General features: G+C 44.5%; 1 protein-coding gene across 1 annotated transcript in view; it reads right to left on the reverse strand.

Moving 5' to 3' along the window:
- LOC104065316 (dystonin) overlaps positions 1-17,885 on the reverse strand; it is a 320,467-nt gene that overhangs the window by 280,082 nt on the left and 22,500 nt on the right. Inside the window, 1 exon segment of the mRNA XM_054061292.1 lies at positions 2,276-2,483. Coding sequence (XP_053917267.1) covers positions 2,276-2,483 — 208 coding nt within the window.

Genomic DNA, 17,885 nt, shown 5'->3' on the forward strand with positions numbered 1-17,885 from the left:
AACTCCATCCCTTTCACACTTCAATAAAATCAGACCTGTAACGCTTCTGATAAGCATTTGGCATCAGCAAATATACTGAAATAACGAATCGCACCTCCCAAACCACCTCTTCTATTCCAATCAAAGCAAGCAACGTAATTTACATTTCCATCAAGATAAATTTAGCTGCGCGCATCTTAGCGATGGATAAACGCGTTTTTTTGGCTGTATTTTTTTTTTTATTCGATGAAAAAAACTCAGGTGCTACGAGAAGATCACGACCACAGAAATAGTAAATGAAAAGGTTAAGACAAACTGACGCTCAGAGCCCAACGCACCCCGAAAGGCGCATCCCCGTGCCCGCATTTCACTCCAGGAACCTTTTTAACCGCAAGCGGGTGCGTTTCGCCCGGCAGAGAAAGAATCGCTGGCCACGCAGGGCCCCGCGGTCGCCACGCCCGGCAGCCCCTACCTTTGTATCTCTCCAAAACATCCTCGTAGGCTTGCAGGTACTCCTGCTCCTCGGCGTAGAGGTAAGCGCCGGGGGAGAGGTACCCAGCCATGCCGGGGCCAGCCCTGCCCGCAGCACCGCAGCCGCCGCGCCGGGGACCGGGCGGGACGGGGCGGGCGCTGCCGAGCCTGGGACCGCCCCCGCGGCCGATCGCGTGTCGGAGCCGCCCCTCCGAGCCTCGGGACCCGCCGCCGGGGGGAGCACGGCCAGCTCTGCCCCTGCCGATCGGACCCTGAGCCACCCACCCTCCGGCTTTCTGCCCCGCTGCACCGGAGAGGGGATGCGACGCTTGCAGAGCAGCCGAGGCTGATGGGGACGCGGCACCGGGGATGCTCCCGAGCGGCTCCCCCTGCCCGCAGCACCGGGGATGCTCCCGAGCGGCTCCCCCTGCCCGCAGCACCGGGGATGGAACCGAGCGGTGCCCCCTGTCCGCAGCACCGGGGATGGAACCGAGCGGTGCCCCCTGCCCGCAGCACCGGGGATGCTCCCGAGCGGTGCCCCCTGCCCGCAGCACCGGGGATAGAACCGAGCGGTGCCCCCTGCCCGCAGCACCAGTGATGGAACCGAGCGGTGCCCCCTGCCCGCAGCACCGGGGATGCAACTGAGCGGTGCCTCCTGCTTGCAGCACCGGGGATGCAACCGAGTGGTGCCTCCTAACCACGGCACCGGGGATGCTCCCGAGCGGCTCCCCCTGCTTGCAGCACCCGGGATGCAACCGAGCGGTGCCTCCTGCCCTGCTGCACCGGGGATGCTCCTGAGCGGTCCCTCCTGGCCTGCCCACGACACTGGGGCTGCAATCGATCGGTCCTCCCGCACGGACACCGGGGATGCTCTCGAGCGGTGCCTGCTGCACGGGAGCTACTCCCGAACGGTCCCCCAAGCCCTGCCCACGGCACCGGGGATGCTCCCGAGCCGCCCCTCCTGCCCGCAGCACCGGGGATGCTCCCGAACGACCCCTCCTGCCTGCTGCACGGGAGCTGCTCCCGATCGGTACCTCCCACTCTGACCCCGGCACCGGGGATGCTCCCGAGTAGCACCCCCTGCCCTCTGCACCGGATGCTCCCGATCGCCCCCCTGCCCTGCCGCCGGGGGGATGCCGAGCCCGTGGGTGCCCGGGCTGGCTCCGCATCCCCCGGGCTGCAGCGGGCGTTGAAAGCCCAGCCCCGCCACCGCCTCCGCCGCTGCCCCCACAGCGCCGGGGGGATGCGTTTTCCGGGCAGATGGTGTCCCGGGAGGCGACACAAAAGAAGAGGGAAGGGGGAGAAGGCGCAGCGGCGTCCCTGGCGAGCACCGGGGGCCGCCGCATCTTCCTGGGATGCATTTACAAGCTTTTATTTTGCAGCTTTCTCCGGAGAGGACGAGACCTCCGCCCTGTTTTCGACATGGTTTGCGGCGGGGGCTCGGTGCTGCGTCCCAGCGGCATTTCCAGCCGGGAGGAGGGATGCTCCAGCTCGCTCGGCAAAGGCCCCTGCTGCAGCCCGGGCGCCGCTAATGCGTTTTCGCATCAAAGTTGAATGGGCGCACCTGCGCGCATCTGCGCATCTATTCATAGCATCGTGGAAGGGTCTGGGTCGGAAGGGACCTTAAAGCCCATCCAGTTCCAACCCCCTGCCGTGGGCAGAGACACCTCCCATCACACCAGGCTGCTCAAAGCCCCATCCAACCTGGCCTTGAAGCACTTCCAGGGATGGAGCATCCCCGGCTTCCCTGGGCATCCAGCCGGAAAACGCAGCCAAAGAGCTTAGTCACCCCGGCTGGGGGATGCCGTGCCCCCCCCCCTCTTACCGGCGATGCGCAGCACGGCCCTCTCGGCGGGGTCCAGCACGGAGCCGCCCTGGATCTTCCGCTTGGATCTCTCGTGTTTGGGCAGGTTCCAGGGCAGCGTGTCCCCCGGCGCCGGCGACACCGTCCCCGACCTCTGGCTGAAGTCTTCTTCGTCGGAGAAATCGGCGGAGGACGACATGGAGCATCGGTAGGAAGCGTTGCCGGAGCTCTGCACGGGGGAGACAGACGGACAGACAGACAGAGAGGGTGCGTGGGGAGCGGCTCGGGATGCAGCCCCGGCCGGCACCCGTCCCCCGTGGCGTGGGAAAGCATCTGGTGGGAGCAGAGGGAAGGGGCGAGGGATGCTGCTCACCATGGCCGGGGATGATGCTCCAAATAAAAACCCGCCGGTCTTTAGTGGGAAGGCATTTGGAGGGATGCGTGCAGAGAGCCGTGGCCTGCGGTTGGGCAGCCGGCTCGCCGATCAGCCTCCCAGTCCAACAATAAACCCAGCGGCAGGAGCAACAACAAGCGGAAAAAAAAAAAAAAAAAAACCAACCAACCCAACCTTCCGGGCTACGAATCGATAGCGTTTGGCTCCCCCGGCAGGGCGAGGGGCAGCGCTGCCATCGCCCAGCTGCCGGGACCCTCTTTGTCACCCCCCTCCTCCTGCCTCGCTCGCCCGGGGACAACTGACCGGGGAGGGGGAGGGAGGAAGGATGGAGAAAACGGGATTTCTCAGAGCAAACAAGCGGCTGATCTCGGCTCACAGGCTGCCTGCGCCTTCAGGCTTCCCAGCTACCCAAAAAAACAACGCTTGCAGAAACGTAAACAAGCACTGATGCAATGCAGGGAAGCTGGGGATGCTCCATCGCTGGAGGGGCTCAAAGCCAGGTTGGATGGGGTTTGGAGCAGCCTGGGCTGGTGGGAGGTGTCCCTGCCCATGGCAGGGGGTGGAACTGGATGGGCTTTAAAGTCCCTTCCAACCCAAACCATTCCGTGTTTCTATGACCGCTGCCACTTCTGGCTTCCCTGCTTAGGATGAAGTGGCAAACAGACCTCTAAATGACAACATTTTAAGCCCGAGTTGAGAATTTAGGCTACGACGTTACACATAAGTTATCAGGATGTGATGCAAGGTGCTGTTTCTCTTCCTCTGCAGTTTCTGATTGGAGAGACTTGTGGTTTCTCCAGGGCACCTGACTAGAAAATGATGGCTTTGATTTGTGATTTCATGTGGGAGCTACTGTGGCAGCCTTTCAAATTATGCTGGTCCAGGTATGATGTTAATTTTTAGGACTATGCTATTCTCAGCTTGGAGAAGTGTAGTATAGTTTATTATGCAGAGACAGCCCTCATTGAGCCCAGCTGGATTCCAGATTTTTTTTAGTATCAAGACCAGCTATTATTGTAGCCCCTTTTTTTTCTCTCTTTGTTGAGGGGCTTAAAATGTAGCTTTATTTACAGAAGAAATTACTGTAAATGATATCTGATAAATGTATTGTTGCTGTCTGAACCTTTTTACTGTCAGTTCTCATGGGGTGGACAAGTGGATCATCATTATTACACTGGGGAGTATTTTCCCCATTTTAAAACTCAAACCCTGCATAATCCACAATAACAACGTGATGCGCCCTTTCCTATGTATAAAACTGCTGATAGCATACATCTAAAATAAGAGGGGATGCGCTAAATAAGAGATGGGATCTCTTATTCATGATTGCTCTTCCTGACCTGCTTCACTTCTATCCCAGTCCTCTCTTCTCCTTCTACAGTACTTCATGGTGAAGTTTGGAAGGGGAAAAGGGAAGGGGATGAATGAATACATAAAAACAATTAACTGAATTCTTTTTCACTGTATCGTGATGCGGAGAGAGCAAGAGGTAAACGCGGAAAAACAGAAACGTAAGATGTCTGGTCCCAGCTCTGATCATCTTTGTAATTAGTTCTGCTGCCGGGAATATTTTGCTGCCAGTTTATCTAATAAGCTAAAACTCTCTGTAGAATCTCAGAAAGCAGGATGGTCACAGACAGGTGTCTTCCTGATGGGAGCTGGAAGCACTCAGCTTGCTGCAGGGCATGGAGGGCACTTTGCTGCACCAGGTGGGGCTGACAGAGCCCCTGATGTGCTTAGTCAGGGATTAGATTTCTTGTGGCCTGCCTTAGCTCCAGAGTTTGCCATAAAAGAGAAAGTGTTTCTTTTAATCCCAGCACTGAACATCCTGCTTCAGGCCTGTATCTTCTATCAGATGTTGTTACCCTCAGTATCTGTGGATCACCCAGACCCATGGAGACAAGTTTTGCCTTTCAGTGTCTTCACCTTCTGCATTACTAGTTTATAAATGAAAACTAGAAAGAGCCCAGACGTGGTGGTGCGAGGATGCCACAGTGATATTTTGTTAGTGTTTATGGTAGCAGCTTGAAATATGCAAAGATAAAGTACAACAGCAGTTGTCATTGAAGCTTTGAAAGAAAGATCTCTCAACTCTCAGATTTATCTTTCAAAGTAAGCTATAATTTTTGTTCAGTAAAATTCCTTTCCTAAAAGAGGCCTTAATAGCCCATTGTTACTTTTTAAAATAACAGCTCCTTCTGTACTTCCTGCTGCCCTCAGAGACCAAAAGCACTATTGAGTGATCATTCCAAATACAGCCCTGAGCATGTTCTCCACACTCGCTATGGAGATGTCAATTTTAGGAAAAAGGAGACTGTCCTTCTGGTCAGCCGTGCTGCAATAGTGGAAGATAAGCTATGAGAGAAGAACACGCTCCCATATTTTTGAGAAATCAAACCGAGCAGGCAATGGTATGTACAGTTCAGCTAACTATCCTCTTGGCATGAGGTTTAACAAGGCCAAATGCCGGGTCCTGCACTTGGGACACAACAACCCTATGCAGTGCTACAGACTGGGGGAAGGGTGGCTGGAGGTCTGCACAGAGGAGAAGGACCTGGATATAATGGTTGACAGCCGACTGAACATGAGCCAGCAGTGTGCCCAGGTGGCCAAGGAGGCCAATGGCATCTTGGCTTGGATCAGAAATGGTGTGACCAGCAGGTCCAGGGAGGTTATTCTCCCTCTGTACTCGGCACTGGTGAGACCGCACCTTGAGTACTGTGTTCAGTTCTGGGCCCCTCACCACAAGAAGGATGTTGAGGCTCTGGAGCGTGTCCAGAGAAGAGCAACGAAGCTGGTGAGGGGGCCGGAGAACAAGTCTTATGAGGAGCGGCTGAGAGAGCTGGGGTTGTTTAGCCTGGAGAAGAGGAGGCTGAGGGGAGACCTTATTGCTCTCTACAACTACCTGAAAGGAGGTTGTGGAGAGGAGGGAGCTGGGCTCTTCTCCCAAGTGACAGGGGACAGGACAGGGGGAATGGCCTCAAGCTCCGCCAGGGGAGGTTCAGGCTGGATATCAGAAAAAAATTCTTCATGGAAAGGGTCATCAGGCACTGGCAGAGGCTGCCCAGGGAGGTGGTCGAGTCGCCTTCCCTGGAGGTGTTTAAGGAAAGGGTGGATGAAGTGCTTAGGGACATGGTTTTAAGGGAGTGTTAGGAATGGTTGGACTCGATGATCCAATGGGTCCTTTCCAACCTGGGTCCTTTCCAATTCTATGATTCTATAAGTTGTCCTTCTATCTTACTTAGTACATGCATTAACAAAATGAATGAACAAAGTCTACTTCACCTTAGTAAATCTTCAGGCATCATGTTATCACATTTTCAGAACAAGGTAGGAAGCTTCAAAAGGAATTTTTCCTAAGAGCAAAATCTAGGAAAATCACATCTAAGAAATGCCAACTTCTAACTTAATTTCAGTCTACTTTTTTATTCACAGTGATGATATTCCTGAGTTATGTGTACACAGAGCTATGGAGCACATAACTGTTTTTAAGAATCTCGACTTTGCTATTTCAAAGATGTTTATAATGGAACTTAACAACTACTTTGCTTTCCTTGAGTAAATTAATAGCTTTGATAAGAAGTCTGTAATTGTTCCGGTTTTGCACAGCCACTGTTCACAACATGCTTACCACTCATCCCACTGGATCGTTTGTTTCTAGCAAACACATTTTCCATGCCATAGCTGTAAGTCTCAAATAAGCATTCTATTATTACAGAAACATATTGACCAGTTTAAAGAATATAAAATCCTGCAGAACATCTGTACTATCCTGAAAAGGGTACCTGGCCAATTAGGACAGCATGTGAAAAAAATCAGTTATATTCTGTTAAAATCAAAATACTTAAGGCATGTCTTATTTTTCTATAAAGTATATTGCTGTACGCAAACGAAACAATAATACACAATGCTTTTCCTCGGTTACGTGAGTGAAGTGTCTTTTATACCCTCTAAAATATTGATCAGACACATCCTTACTCAGCCTATTCTGGGACTTAACGAGGGTCTTAGCTTGAAGGCCCATAAGGTCACAGCCCAGATGCTGTAGCTGCTTATTCTGTGCCTGCGATTATGCATTCCTTCTGCTCATTAGCCTAAAGACTTATCTGTAGCCTCTATTGTTGAGCAGCGGGAATTGTTGAATTTGCATGGTGGTTCTGCGTCTAACAGCTTGTGCATTGAAGCCTGCTGGTCATACGTAAGCAAATCCAAGAGGCGTTTTGTCTGCATTCAAAGTACAGGATTAAACTTAATGCATCATTTCACCGTCAGTACCGCAGGGGGGTGCAAACTGCACACAGAGTCCTCATTGCTGTGTCACAGGAGGCAAAGTGCTCAGGACAAACGTTTTGGTGAGCAAAACTCCTTTCTGCCAGCCTCTAGGGTTTTCTCTGTAATCAGGTGATTTTGCAGCAGCCGCCTGAGAGTCACGCTTGCTACTGCGCTATAAAAGCGAGATGGTTTCCAGTAATGGGGATGATTTCAAAGAAGTATTTAGTATACTTCTTGTAAGAGGGATTTGGCAAAGTACCAAGGCATGATCTCCTTTGAGGAGGAAAAGAAGGACCGTTTGTCATAGGTGAGGCACTGCAGAAGATCAGGTGGAAACTAGGTGGAAAATGGTGTTCCTAGAAAAGGGTATAAGGTAACACGCAACAGATAAGCCGCCCCTAAATAGGATCTGATACCCTCAAGAACGCCAGTGGGTTTTGCACTGTCATTTCTCAAGGCGGAAGCCTTAGCAGAGGTCAGGTTTTACACTCAGTCAAGCAACCCAGCTGGCAAAAGCTGCTGAGAGGCTGAAACCAAATTATCATCATACTGCAAATATTTCCCAACTTTATGACACATCAGAGATAACGCTGGCCAACCAAATTTTAATCAAATATATTCTACCTTAATGTCTTATCTTTGGGAAGATTTTCCACTGCAGTGAGTGTTTTCACATTTGTTTTTTGAGTCTTTTGGGAAGCACTGAAATTTAATTTTCGGTTTAGTTATGAGTCATTTATATTTCACTTATACTAAACTGCCTCAGAATTCCTGCAATATATTTTCTTTTCTTTCGTTATGTTCATTGTGGGTAATGGATAAATATGAACAGAAATAGAGTGTTTGAATCACACTTTTACTGAGTATTTTTCAACAAAATTCCTCCTAATGTAGAATAATTTAGAGTATCAGTTGAATGTATCAGGCTATTCTTGTCTTTAATATCATTCAATCTGTGATGGTAAAAGTGGATCGACTTTTAAAGTAAAATAACTTAATGAATTTAAGACAAAATCTAGGGCAACCAAATGTTCTCATTAGTAAATCGTTACCACTTTAACCTGATTAGATAATAACGCAATGCAGAACACAAACCATCCAATGTATGTAATCAGGCTATGCGAGTCCCTTGGGACTGCATGTTGTCAGAAATGATCAGAATTCAAAACAGACACACAAATGAAAGTCCAAACAAGGGCAGTGTAAAACCAACAACGAGGTCCAACACCAAAATCCACAAGACTAACCCTAGAACCAGGAGTGGGAAGGGAGAAACAAAGAGATAGTTATAGAACATATTCGAGCCTTCCACAGTGAGACAGGGCTCAGCCTGATCGCTTCCCTCGCTGTGAGTGGACACGTGTTCAATTACAGATGTTTTCTTACCCTTGGTTGGAAAATGTCCGTGTGCAAGAGTGAAAAGAGTTAACATCAAAACAGCAGACCAGCGCATGACACTGTCTACAAAGTAGTTTTTAATAACACCCTAACTGTGCTTCAGCATCCACGCTGTTTGCCATACCTGCCTCCTTGTGATTTCTGCCTCTTCCCAGCAATCAAGTCGGTGCTCAAAGGAACCCACTTTTTGTTGGTAGAAAATGTGAAAGCAAAACCAATGGGAGATCCTCAACAGTCTTTTGGAAAATAGTCTGAGGAATTGCCTGGAACATTGCAACATCGTATGCAACTCTGTGTCAGCTCAGAAGGGAACCCTCCTGAAGGTGAGGGTAGTTGATTTTCTTGCTTTGTTAAATAAAAAGAGTTACAGACATAGTCTCGGGTTTTTTGTATCAGACCTCATATGCTAGGCTTAAAAAAACAATAATCTACCAGTGGAGATGCAGTCATATTAAATGAGATATTTTTCTTTGGTTCTGTGTCAGTCATTTAAGAGGATGCCCTTACTTGAAAGTGCCTACATTACCACAATATACACGCGTAACTACAGAGATTCCAGGGTTGTATTAATGTTATAAATCAATAAACAGAAAGCTAGAAGATGAGTGCACTAAATCTGGAACTCCTGAGCATCAAGGGTCTGTCTCTATGTTAAACTACCTTTGTGAACCGGTTTTTAGACATCAAGACAAACTATCACTTTGTAGAGAGAATTTACATTCTTTCTTTCTAAAGGTAGGAGAAGATGGAAATAAGCATTTAGTGTTTATCCTATCTCATGCATTTTGAGCCTGTGATTGCATTTATACAAGGAAATTCTGATACTTTCATAGGCTTTCAAAAGGAGATGGGAACTTTCCTGGATGCTAGTAGATCAATCTCTACCATTCCCCCGCTTTGAAAAGGGGAACAGAGGCAAAAGTCACAGAGGCAACTTTCATGAAAGAAATAGGTTGAGGACATGAAATTCAAAATAGATAAAGGGCCAGATCCATGTACTTGGACATTGCAGTACAGTTTTGTAACATCAAACTATGTTTACGGGATAACCATTGACTTGCATGCTAAAACTGACATGATGTAGAACTAAGTTTTGGTAGGAACTAAGCAGTCAGAAAAACTTGGTCATTTGGATGATGCAGCATCTCATTCTTCAGGGACCTAAGACACCCCCAAACCTTCTCCTGAAACTGGTCCTCAGTTATCCCTTCATAACAGCAGAAAGAACTCATTTCTTTTGATCCATAAAATATGTTTGCCTTAACCTTATTGTTTAAGAAGCCTGAATATTAGGCTCAAACCCTCATCTCCCAGCAGCCAGCCTGGAGACTATTCTGCAGCAATGTCCTGTTTGTGGATGTGGTACAGGTTAAAAAGAGTTCAAGATCTCTTGGTGTGGAATGAGAAAGAGGGAGCACAGCACCCAGCATTAGAGCATGCAAGGCGCCCTGCAGGGAGAGGGTTCTGATCCCTGCTTCAATGACTGCTTACACATTCTGCTTTAAGTAGTATTCCCTGGATGAGACATGTACAACGGAGGCAACAGAAATTATAACACAGCTCATATACTGATACACAAAATTTCAAGTACTTATTGGTCTGAAGTGATACCATCTTCTAGTAGCTAAAAAATAAATTAGTGAATATTATGCTACAAAAAGAAGAGTTTCTGTTTCATTTATTTAATGAATCACTGATCTATTTCAGGAGCAGGAATTTGCACATTTGTACATCCTTGTTAACTGTGAGATGAGCTGAGGGATCAGAAACTGTCAAGATCATCTCCACAGATCTCAGCAACTTCCACCAAGGAAGACAGACATCGTAAGAGAAAAAGAAGGCATTTAAAGTATGTTGCTGTGCAAGCAAAACCTGCTCGTTGTTTTTCTTTTTCAAATGAATATATTGAAAAGCAAGGCACACTTCATTCAGTGTAACCAAGCCTTGCGTGTAAGTGTGGCCAAATAACACTCAGCCTAACTGGCCATGTTGTGCCAAAGCCATCAGTCCTCTTGAAAAGCTGCTTGGTAAAACTGTGCTAACAAAAACGGGGATTATTTTTGAATGTCACTTGAAAATTAATAATATCATCAACATGACAGCCCTGATATGAAACATATTTAATCCACTCCTTTATTCCTCACCTATTTCCTCTATTTAGTTTTTCAATATAAATTGCAAGATTTATATTGAATCTTGCAATAGCTTACCTACATTACAGAAGGCAACAGAAAGTTGCTGAAGGTTGCAGATGGGAAGATAATACTTTTAGCTCTGAGTATCTGGGAAGCTACAGCGTATGAAGGAGATATTTCACTTGAGTTTTATACTAAAACCATCAGCAAGATATGAGTGCTATTTCCATTACATTTAGCATTATCTTGTTTCAAAACTAATACTTCATAGAAATTAATGCCTAAAATGACAGGGTTTCATGGTCTCAAAATTGTGAATTATTTTTCTAAAAGAAATCCATGTACCTTAGGTGACTGCTGGATGTAACTGTTGCAAAAAAAAAACCCTTCCCATTACCTAAAAATAAAGTTTGTATTAATTTGTAATTGCAGTTACCTTGCATTCATTCAGATCCCCCTCGTCTGCCAGACACAAAAAAGAACAACGCGACAGAACAACTAAGGTTTAAGGAAGGCACACGGTTTTATCTGCGAAGTACTCCTACAAGGCCAACCACATAACAGAAGAGTCTGGAATAAGAAATCATCTAGTGCCAAATACTTTCCTCAGCCTTCTAAACTTCTCGTTGTAGATTGTATTATATTATACATATGTTTTAATAACAAACCAAACTGCTCCTGCCATAAAAGGTTTATTCAGAGTATGAAAACACTCTGGACAACAAAGAACAAATCAAAGTTCTAAGTAGGTTTTGAAGCTTTTGAATCTCTGATGGGCACAGATTGTTCTCAAGAAAAAAATAAAAGGACGTCTTAAAGAATTTTTTTAAAAATGGTATAATGAAAATCTAAAACAGTGATATTGATAGTCTGCTTTTAGTAACAGCTTAACGTTCATGACTAAGTTTCCTTCCTCATAGAATTCAATGTTCATTTGGGTTTTTTCAAACTGTTTCAATCCCATGTTTTAAAACAAAATTTCAAGACTGGATCCAGCAATCAATCAACATTTAACTACTTGAAAATACAGGTTATTACAATTACACACCACTAGTAATAGTGTTAATTATTAAGTTATCAGATTATTTTCTCTTAGAAAATCTTTATCTTACGTTTGATTGAAAATATAGGCTGGCCAAGGTTGAATTATCTTGAAGATTTTTAGGCAAAGGCTGACTGAGAAGCCTGAGAGCAAGATGATGAAAATATCCAACAGCCATATGTCAACAGTAAAACAATATCCCAGTGATCTTTTTTGAGGAGATTCTAAGCTTTGGGATGGATACTTCAAATATCAATATCTTTAAGCTAGACATAGGCCTTTTGCCATCTTTGTTAAAAATCTGTCTATGTTTGTCAGAGCGATAAGTTTTGGAGACACAAATATCATCCGCTATCCCTGGCATCAGGGAGTATAAAGTAAAGCTTTTAGAGTCTGGGTTTGGTCCCTCTGCTCTGACGAGAAAACTGCACCAGTACCTGCTACTCTCTTGATTACGATTGATCTTTCTCTAGTTGCTAGAAACTTATTTGCAGTCCTTTGGGTTTTGTGACAACAGTGTTCATTTCTTTAAACACCTTTTTGCCTTCCCTGATGTGTTCATAGCCTGCATCGTACCTCCTCTCAGCCTTTTTCGGTTTTGCTGAGTAAGTCACCTTTTAATCTCTCCTCATTTACTGGTAGTCCTTCTTTGTGAGGTTAAATAATTTGATTTAACTATTCCTAAGGCCCAGTGACTACCAGTGTAATTTTAACAGCTTTTCTTTTTTTTAACATATCAACTAAAATGTCTTCGATGTATCAACTAAAATACCGTTGGTGTATCAACTAAAATCTCTTCAGATTGGCACCCACTAAACAAAGCCTCTCAAGACTCTTCGAGGTCCTACAGCTGTCAGACCAGTACCCCTCCATCACAGACTGACTGAGCAAATTCCACCTTCATAGCTCTTACCTCTGTTCTCAGGACACCTACCATCCCCGCCGAGGAATGGGGCAGGATCCTTCCAGCTTGGAGATACGGAGTCAAAACTGATCTTTCCATCTAAGAGTTATCTGCCTTGGTTGTGGGCTGATGGCAATGCGGTCACGAGACATGGAAAGCAGGGGAAGGCAGGCACCAGACCTGACCAGGAGACCATTTCTTTTATGCTCTCCGGGACTTGCTCGGTGGTGCTCAGCCAGCAAGAGGAAGAAGCCGTGTGATCTGAATGTAAGGGAGGACAAACACCGGAACCGGTGCAACTGGAGGAAGGGGCTGGAGAAATACACTGGCGCTGACAGCCTGAGGGACAAATAAAGGGACCCGCTGATTCTGGGAGCTGCAGCTGAAAAGCATTCAAGGAAGAAACAGACTCCATGGGCAGACTAGAGGAGAAATGGGCCTTCGAGATGACAACTGGGACCGGTAACCATCGATGCTGGAAAAAACGCATCGAGGAGGGCTAAGGATCTGGTATGCTGGCATAAAACTGGTATTGCTTTCAGCAAAAGGCTTTGAACGAGGTGCTCTGATGAACAAGGAGAGTAGAAACTGCCTGTGAGAAGTTCTCCGAGAAGAGAGATGAGAGCCAAGGAAGGTACACATGGAGTATATAACCAGAGGCCAGAAATCAAAGAGACTGGTTGAACAAGTGACTGACCAGGTGAGCCTGGGAAGGGCTGCGCAAGGGGCGTGACACGGAGGAGTGATACAAGGACTGACAAAGCAAGAGGAGAAGGGCTGAGGTCAGCAGAGGAGTGAGACCTGGGTGGCAAAGAAGAACCCAGATGTGGGGCAGAGGCAGGTCAGGAGCAGCCTTGGAGGAGAGAGCGCAGAAGGAGCCACGCTTGGGAAGAATGAGCACAAGAAAGCACATCCCCTGAAGGAGCCTGGTAGGAAGTGGAGATGTCACCCCAGCCATCAGCAAATATCTGAGAGTTCCTCTAGAAAAAAATACCTTTTTCCCTGTGTTTCTGAATACAAACAGCAGGATTTTCTGTACTGCATTTCAGGTGTCAAAACCTGCTGATGCGGCACACAACAGAGCTTTGGCTTTACGGTTACTTTTTTAAGAACAGTAGGAAATTAAATACAAAGTTCTTAGTAAAATACTTTTCTTAAGGTTGCAAAGTCAAGCACTAAAATGATTGCAGATCTCAGAATCAAGGTTCACCATGCAACCGTAACCTGTTTATTTGTACATCATGATGCAGTCATAATGATGTGATCGTATACTATTACATCCCTAGTGTCTTGCTCTTATTTAGTGCAAATGCTGGGTAATATTCACTCCATAAATAGTTGTTCAATATTCTTTTTTTGTCATCTTCTGTTCAGTGGGCAGCCCCAGAACTTTACTTGTTTTGTGCTATTCAAATGCTAGTGTGAAGAAGAAATTATTATTTCAGACTGTTTTGTGGTGCAGTAGTATCTGAGTGCTTCACAAATCCTAATTATCTTTCCCATTACGCAGGATGCAGACTGAAACCAGGAGGTTAATTTTGATACGTAGGCCAAATTGAGATGCCAGGGATCTGATTTTTAAGAGTTATTAGAATTAGGTATCAGCAATACTCAGACTACAGCACACACAAAGTTCAGTGGGGAGCGGCAGCCTGAGAACTGTAAACCCAGGTACCTGCTTTCAGTCAGGCACTTAGAAAACGAAAGATAAAAAATGCTTTAAGCCAGTTGTTCAGCACATTCACAGTGACGTTGTACCAACCCTTCAATCTCCAAGGCAGCCACTCACTACTTTCTAAAGAATGAAAGATCCTCTCTCTCTTCCTACCACCTCCTATTTTATTCATTTACACTTTACAACTTCTGCAGCAGAACTCCTACACGTAAGAGTCATCCTAACGGCACTTCCATCCTACAAGGAATACGGAGTACATCCTGTGAAAAAACAGTATGTCATCATACAATGAAAGTCTATCTGACAGCACAGATGCATAACTGGCTGAATTAAAACTGTACATCTAACCTTAATTCCAGCACTTCCTAACATATAAATACTTGCCTTTGCCAAACTATTCATTTAACATAATGCCCATGTGGAATGTTATATATAAATATGAATGGATAAGGGAGTCCCTTGCTATATAAAGATGTACTGTTTGTGTGCCACAGGAGGATGTTATACAATACAACTCTAAAGAGTGACTCCAGTGGCAGCAAAGGAAAAGGAAACATCTGCATTTAGACTATAATTACATCTCTGAGACAATTACTGGTCATTTTAAGTTATGCAAACACCACCATCATAAAAAAATCAGAGCTGACTAATTTACTTTTTTAACCTGCCTTCAGCTACTGTACAGAATTTACTATTTATGATTACCTAAATGAAATGTATTTTCATACAATTAAGACTGCTAGCGCATTTCAGCAGCGTGGGGTTATATTACTGCCTCTCAAGGAAGGACACTGGGATTTTAAAAAAGAAAAAATCTGAACAGTTAAAAACTTAATTTCTCACTGAGGCTACTACACGTAGTGTAATTTTATCAATGAACACAAAATCCCAATTAATACAAATCATGGCAAGATGACAGTGGTAAAAAAAGTATTAGACTTTTTTTTCAAGCCAGAGTATCACAGCTCTGTATCAGTTTCCTTGATACAAAAAGTTGAAGAATATTTTATTCTCATTCACCTCTAATTTAGTAGTAAGTTATCTTCAGCTCCAAGAACCAATATGATGCGAAGTCACGTTTATCACAAAGCTATGGGAATCTGAACAAAAATGTCATCAACAGCTTAGAAACAGCAAAGCACCTTACTGGCAAGTGATGTGGAAGGTGTTTATTTGATAGTAGGCACTATTTTTACATTAAAAACAGTGCAACCGGCTATGCTGCTCTCTCCTCCCCCTCCCCCCAGACTAGTTATGCTGCTTTCTTTTTTTCTGAGCTTTTAGAAGAGAATAGAAGCCAAAGCCACATCCTACAACAAAGATTGCTGTCTTAGCTTTATGCTGATAGTGCACTTTGACCCTCTTTCAACACTTTAAATCAAACAGAACCAGGCTGGTTTAAGCTTTCATCCCATTTTCAGTAAATAAGCATTTGCCCTGGGAATGAAAATTGATACAGATAAAATAAAAATTGTATGGAATCAGCTTAGCTATCAAGACAAAACTTGTTATATTAGAGGGCTTTGTCCACAGGTGTAGGATGATTTGAAACTGTGTAGAAAAATAGCATAAATTTGATGCTATTTACAACCACACAAATGTAAATCAAAGTTAATACACTCAGGCATGATCATGCCACAGGGACAATTAAGTCAAATTACCTTAACCTTCTGAAAAGAGCTAGCAGTGAAGTCAGTTAAATGTGGATTTGTACTGTTACTGTTATGCTTATTTCTATATATTTTTACATATGCATGTCATCAATAATTATTAGCACCATTGTAATTAACTCTTTCTTTTTCACCATGCTTAATAGCTGTTAGAACTCATCCATAGAGAAAACATCACTAGAAAGGTAACTCAACAATAACTTTAAATCCGACATCTAATCTTTAACACATTACCATTGTGTATTAATGAAAAGTAGTTTTAAAGTTGTAAAGGCACCACCTCTCTGGCCCAGTTAAACTCATGGCAATACAGCTTTAAGAAATCCCTTCAAAAATCTCAACCGCTGAGGAGCTGGGCAAAAGGAGTGGAAGAAACGCTACAATGCAATAGATGAGCTGCAGGGTGGAGGGGAAAAAGCAGCCAAGAGGAAACTCAGAGCAAGCAGCGAGGGAGGAGGTCACCGAAGCCAGCGGAACAGTGGGAAAATGAAGTCTTTGTACAAATCTGTTTATGGAGAATTTATCAGTGAGGAGTTATTGGCTATAAGAAAAGCAATAAAACACAGCAGTCAAAAAAAGAGATGTAAACAGGCTTTTAGTAGAGTTATGTATGTTTGGAAAGAGGAGAGGAACCTTTGAAGTCACCCTAATGGCCACTGAAGGCTTTCCTTTTATTTCAAAGCTGACTGGATATAGCATTTATGGTCATAGCTGTGAAGATTCTGCACACCTAAAATAGGTTCCTTGAGGTATTTTAGAAAATGTTTAAGATGGTTAGATGCTTAAATCTTGTTAAAAACTTTGCGAATCAATCACCTGATAAACTCTCAGGCGCTTCTCAAAACCTCCATCAATATCCTTTAGGCCTTAAAGTAAAAAACACAGTCCTTGTTTCCCTTTTCATATTCATTGACACATTCCTTGCATTTCTACATTGTGGCTGTGCTGACTGTGTGTCTGTGTGGCTATACACAACCATGCAGTGTCTGGTAACTCACAGCTTTGTCATCCGTTTTGAGAACATTAATAAAATGCTAATAAAAATGCTGAAGGGGAAAGATCCTATTATAAAGTTTTGCCATACTTGCTTCTAAATGTGATTCACAGGAGAAACAATCCAACACAAGCAGATGTCATCAAAAGAAAGGAGCTATGAATGCCATTTATAGATTAAATAGCTAATACTCAGAATTTACCAAGTCCTGTGCAGGGTGATGAGTCATTTTTGTGTGTCATCTGTATTAGGTCATTCAAATATCACATAAAGTATATCATGGTATTGGAAAACTAGTAAATAATGCCAGAGTGAGGATAAAAGGAAATTAACAAAATGACAATTATTTAATGAGAGAGATTAAAAAATCCTGAAAAGCCCTGCAAAACAACTTCATCCGTGTCAAAAATTTCATCTCAGGTAAGCAAAGCGTCAAGTAATACCCAGATTTCTTCCATAAATTATTTGGTAACAGGTGCTTAAAAAAATCTCCAAAGTGTTTTTCTTACAGAATTGTAATACTGTTTTTCTGGTAAGTTTTAATGCTTAGTCACATAAAAGCAAAAATCGGGATAGCTGAATAAGGCCACGGAAGGGACTGCTCATGCGTTTCCATGCATTACAAACTGGTTAACTTTGCTTTCAGGTTTGCATCAGTCTCACAGTATAAGTTTCACTTCGGTCATGAGAGTAGCCTCGGTGGAGCCAAACGAAGCTGCTCACACCAGTAAATTTTTCACATGTGTCCTCCCAGATATCCGACCAGCCTCTCAGTTCCCTCAGTGCTGCACCAACCCCTAAGGAGCTGAATTGTTTCAGCAAATTGCAATCTTTAAATAATTAGGAAGAGGTTCATTAGGAGACATTGAGGGATACCTACAGCAGCAGTGTTGAGATTATCCTGAATATTCATTATTTGTCATCAGTTTGTTCTTTGTAGGTTACTTCAGAGACAGATATAGGTTTTTTTAACATTATTCAGTAGATAATTACCACAATCTGTGCTACAGCACTGGGTCAAAACAGACCAGTAAGTTTGGATGCATAAAGTACAAGGCTTTTGAGTAGAAACAGGGATTTCACTTCCAAAAGTGAAGACACCAGGTTTATTTATGCCCCAGTCTCTAACAGTCTCATCTGCGGCATA

Source organism: Cuculus canorus, chromosome 3, assembly GCF_017976375.1.
Source record: "Cuculus canorus isolate bCucCan1 chromosome 3, bCucCan1.pri, whole genome shotgun sequence".
In the NCBI taxonomy this organism is placed as follows: domain Eukaryota; kingdom Metazoa; phylum Chordata; class Aves; order Cuculiformes; family Cuculidae; genus Cuculus; species Cuculus canorus.